We start from the raw sequence: 5,134 nt of genomic DNA on the forward strand, positions 1-5,134 counted from the left end.
ATAATGCAAACTTCATATGTTCATATAATCAGTATTTTCATATGATTATTTGTTTTGTCCTAGTTTTAGTTGTTTTTACCTGCTTGGTCAATTTCTGCTTCAACTTCTAGCTTTAAGAATACATCTTCCAACGTTGTCATGGAAACACCGTAAGAAATAACACCCAAATTTGAATGAATGTCTAAAGCAGAAAACAAACCTAAAAGAAAAAGATGGTTGAATGATATATAGTTAAGTATATGATCAAAAGTCGATCTTGGGGCTGCAGAGAGGACTCAGCAGTTAAGACATGCACTGCTCCTGCAGCTCAGTTTCCAGCACCCACATCAGGTGGCCTATGGCTGTCTGCACTTCTAGCACCAGGGAATCTGATGCTTCTAGCCTCTTCTAGTACTAACATTCATGTCACATACCCACACAGAGACACATATACATACACCTAATTAAATATAAAGTGAATATAAATTAGTCTAAAATGCCTTTAAAAATAATACAAATTGGTCTAAAACAGCTTTAAAAAATGAGTATGAACCAGGCAGGGTGGTTCATGACTATAATCCCAGCACTCTGGACACTGAGGCAAGAGGAAGTCCATGAAATCAAGGTCACCCATGGCTATATGGTGAGTTCCAGGCCAACTTGGGCTACAGTATGAGACCCTGTCTCAAAAAAATAAAAGCAAAAAGTTAGAATATGACCAGATTTACTCAGCCAGCATAGTGGTTCTCAAAATTTGTGGTTTCGGGGTACTTTTAATATTCTTATAAATTGCAAAGAATGACAAAAACTTTTATTTATGAAAACTACATCAATTAGATCCTTATCATGTTGTAAATTAAAAACAGTATTTTATAACACTTAAGAAATGAGGGGCTGGAGAGATGGCTCAGCAGTTAAGAATACTGGTTGTTCTTACAGAAGACCCGGGTTCGAATCTCAGCACCCACATGGCAGCTAATAATTGTCTGTAACTCCAGTCCCAGGGGATCCGATAGCCTCTTCTAACCTCCGCAGGCATTGCACGACACAGGTGCACTTACCTACATGCAAGCAATACACATATACACATAAAATAACAATAATAAATGAAATGTTAAAAAAATAAGACAGTTGATAAACATAGCATGTATATTAAAACATGTTTTTAAAATAAAATATATCTATTATGCAATTTAATTTTACTTTACTTTTCAGTCTAAAAAATTTTTAATTAAAAAAAGAAGAGAACATTGTTTTATTTCTTCAATGTCTGTCTTAGAGGACAGACGGGTTCTCATAAAATTGTTTCTGTATTAAACCTGCTGTGATAGCACATGTCATAGTCTCTGGAAAAAGCTGTACATGAGAAGCTGAGGGTCAAAAATGTCATTAACCTCTTGGTAAAACTACCACAAAGTATTCACCTCATAAATTCATTCAAGAGGTCTAAATCCATCCCCTGGTGTTTCAAGAACACACTTTGTAATCTAGTGAAATACTGTGGCAATTTATCAAAGAATCATTACCGGCAACCAAGTAAAGCAAATACATTCTGAAAGCAGTCAGCCTGGTTCATACCTCAGCTCCACTCACTTTCCACCTGGGTTACTTTGGGCAAGTTTCCTAAATCTTTTTATGTTTTGGTTTCCTCACTTACAAAATGGAATGGAAGCCAAAAAATGGTATTTATCTCACACAGTTGTTGAAACAGAGATGACTAAATAAACTAATTGTGAAAAGCCCATAGACCATTTGGTACAAAATAAGTGCTATATAATTGTTTTTAGATAATGAAAGAGAGGTAGCCATTAGTAGGCAGAATAAGATAAGGAGCATCGGCTGGCACATATATATTACTTAGTGGTGTCTTTTTTTGAAAGAACTCAAAACAACTATAGAAAATACACTGCTAGTTATGAGATAAATGCTATGGGAATTCTGACAACGTACATCGGTAATGGTTTGGGCTATTAATTCCTAAACAAACAAAGAAGACTAATTTTAGTTCATTATAAAGCTTAAAAATAAAGCTTTAATTACAATAATAAGAGGCTAGAGCGATGACTCGCAGGTAAGAATACTCAGTGCTGTTCAGAGGATGAGTTCAGTTCCCAGCACTCATGTCAAGAGGCTTACAACCAGGGAACTCCAGCTCCAGGGGACCAATACCCTCTTCAAGCACCCACACACACATGTGCATACAAACACACCACACACACACACACACACACACAATTTTATCCTCAAGAAATCTGCAAGCAATTCTGGGAGCTTCTGGGGCAGGGTTTCCCTATGTAGGCCTGGCCGGGCTGGCCTGGAACATTCTGTGGAGACCAAATTGGCCTCCTACTTGTGGTGATCCTTCTACTGCCTCTGCCTCCCAAGCGCTGTGCTTATAAACATGAACCACCAAACCCAGCTTCAATTTCTTTTCTTCTTAACAACAAGAAACCTGCAAGAAATTCTGGGAGCTTCTGGGGCAGGGTTTCCCTATGTAGGCCTGGCCGGGCTGGCCTGGAACATTCTGTGGAGACCAAATTGGCCTCCTACTTGTGGTGATCCTTCTACTGCCTCTGCCTCCCAAGCGCTGTGCTTATAAACATGAACCACCAAACCCAGCTTCAATTTCTTTTCTTCTTAACAATGTAAACACAATTAAGTTTTTCTTGCATTACATATTAAATTTAACATATTAGTTCCCTGCATACTATTTGTAAAAAGAGAAACACAAAAACGGCCACATCAGTGTGGAGTATTTCAGGTTTTCAAAGACAAAACAATATTAGCTCTGATAAGCAGGAAATAGGAATGTTACATAGAGAAATATACAAAAAAGACAATCAAGAAGACCTGTTCCCTGAATTCAAAAGCCCTATTCAATTAAGAAAGTGAAAGAAATACCTGAAAATTTGTCCATGTCTTTGAAAGGCAAGCTGTACACAAGTTGTTGGTCATTCTGCTGCAATAAAGCAGCTCCAGGTATATGTTGCATAACCAGTGAAGAAAGAGATTCCGTAGCACAGTATCTGTCTATGTGCATGCTAGAGAAAACCAAAAATTGTAATTTTTATGATTATTCAATAAACAAGCAAAATGCTTTAAATCAAATCTAGCATCACAAAACATGGTCAAGGCACACGACATCAAATCTTAAAGATAATGAGCATAGATAAGTATAAATATAGGAAGAAAGTCCTAAACAAACGTGTGTTACCTCAGGCGGTAGCCAGTCCCCCATTTACTCTTGAGGAAAATTGAAGAACCAACACATTTCAACATTCCTTGTGATATCACAGCTTTTCTATCTGCAAATTGAAATTCACATTTCAATTTCTAAGTAAATAACAGCATTAATAATTGGCATCTATATTTTGTAACTTTATGAAAGATATCCAAGTACTATAACATTCATCATCACAGCAACTTGAAGAGGAAAACAATGGACTAGCCTCATCCATCTGTCAGGTGAGAACACCAAGGCAGGCAGAACAGACTCTGCTTAGAAATCTCTCACAGAGCTATTAATACAACAAAGCCAGGCAGGAGTTGTATACAGGCAGTCTGACTCTAGAGTACACATTCCTTAATACTACTCCAAATAACTCAGACTCTTCTTAAAGGGCTAATAGTACAGAAGTTTTCATAAGAGTCTTATAAAATCAAATGTACCCTAAAACTGAACAGAAATAACAAAAAAATGTTGTCTGTTGGGTTCTTTTTAAATAAATACTGAAGAAATGACTTACCCAATGCATTATACACCAAAAGAGGAAGCACCGAGACTTCAAACTCTTGGACCTTCTCACAGGTATTAGAAACCACATACTAACTTAAACCTGGATTCTTTTATCCATGTGTGCTAGAATAAAATTGTGCACAAAACTGCTAATATAACAGGCCAGAGAATGCTATTCTTAGAATGATGTGCTTACAGGGCTGGCCCCCGGCTTGCATCTGGGAATCTAGATTTGGGGACGCTCCTGTTAGTCTCAAAACAGATAAGGATGTCTCATTATGCCACAATTCTGCAAACAAAAAATGTACAGTTTATGCTGAACACCTGCTTTCCTTTCAGGGGTCTGAAATGTTTTATGTGTTGAAAGAGAGAAGCTATATGATCAATACCCCACAGAATCTCGGACACTGAGTCTCTTAACAAATCTCCCTGGCAGACAATATTTCATACATGTGTTGTGTGACTTCACTGGAAGGGACTCTGGGAAATTTGTGCTTGGCTTCCTCTAGACTTTGCCCCATAGAATTCATCCCTTTGCTAAAATTAGTTTATATTCTTTTGCTAAAATAAATTAATGTATAATGAATATTACAATATGCAAAATATACCATGACTTCTTTCAGGAAATCACTGAAACAGAGGATGGTATGGGAAATACTGAACACAAAAACACCTAATTTTTAATGTTTAAAAATCTTTTTTACATAGTATATATACCATTAGATAGTACTTTCTCTATTTCTAAGGATTTAAGCATTTCTATGTCTCTCTCCCTTCAGGCCCATGATCTTATCTTTTAAAAACAAAGCAAAAATCTCACCAGCAAGAATGTCAGCTTCATCCATGAAATGAGTACTAAACACTGTTACTCTATTAGCCTTTCTGTATTTTAAAAGATTCCAAACAATGTGACGGGAACAAGGGTCCATTCCTGCCGTTGGCTCATCTAGCAGTAGTATCTGGGTGAAAAGGGAAACAGAAAAGTAGGAAACCAAAATATTTAAAAATTCTATGGACACTGAAAAGGTATGGGGCTGGAGAGATGGCTCGGCATTTGAAAGCACTGGCTGCTCTTGCAGAGGACCTGGGTTCTATTCCCAGCAGCCACATGGTGGCTAACAACCATCCATAACTCCAGTTCCAGAGGATCCAATGCCCTTTTCTGTCTAAGGGCACTGCACAACACAGGTACAGTTACAGACATGTAGGCTGTAACTTATACACATAAAATAAAAATAAGGCCAGCCCAGTCTACATAGTGAGTTCCAGCTGGGGATACAGGGAGACCCTGTCTCAAAAAGAAAAAAAAAATTAAATTAAATTAATTAATTAAATTAAATAAAAATAAAATATTTTTAAAACTTAAAGTTATTATTTTCAACCCCCAAATCAGGGTTTTTTACTCATATTTAAATTGGC

General features: G+C 37.0%; 1 protein-coding gene across 2 annotated transcripts in view; it reads right to left on the reverse strand.

The window, feature by feature from the left end:
- Abca5 (ATP binding cassette subfamily A member 5) overlaps positions 1-5,134 on the reverse strand; it is a 97,332-nt gene that overhangs the window by 42,880 nt on the left and 49,318 nt on the right. For both annotated transcript variants that reach the window (XM_008843221.3, XM_029568369.1), the window contains 4 exons: positions 4,536-4,674; positions 3,194-3,284; positions 2,881-3,020; positions 80-199 (listed from right to left, as the gene is read on the reverse strand). In XM_008843221.3, the coding sequence (XP_008841443.1) occupies positions 80-199; positions 2,881-3,020; positions 3,194-3,284; positions 4,536-4,674 (490 nt within the window). The remainder of the gene's footprint in view (positions 1-79; positions 200-2,880; positions 3,021-3,193; positions 3,285-4,535; positions 4,675-5,134) is intronic.

The sequence above is a fragment of the Nannospalax galili genome, unplaced genomic scaffold (assembly GCF_000622305.1).
Source record: "Nannospalax galili isolate Female #2095 unplaced genomic scaffold, S.galili_v1.0 scaffold781, whole genome shotgun sequence".
NCBI lineage: Eukaryota > Metazoa > Chordata > Mammalia > Rodentia > Spalacidae > Nannospalax > Nannospalax galili.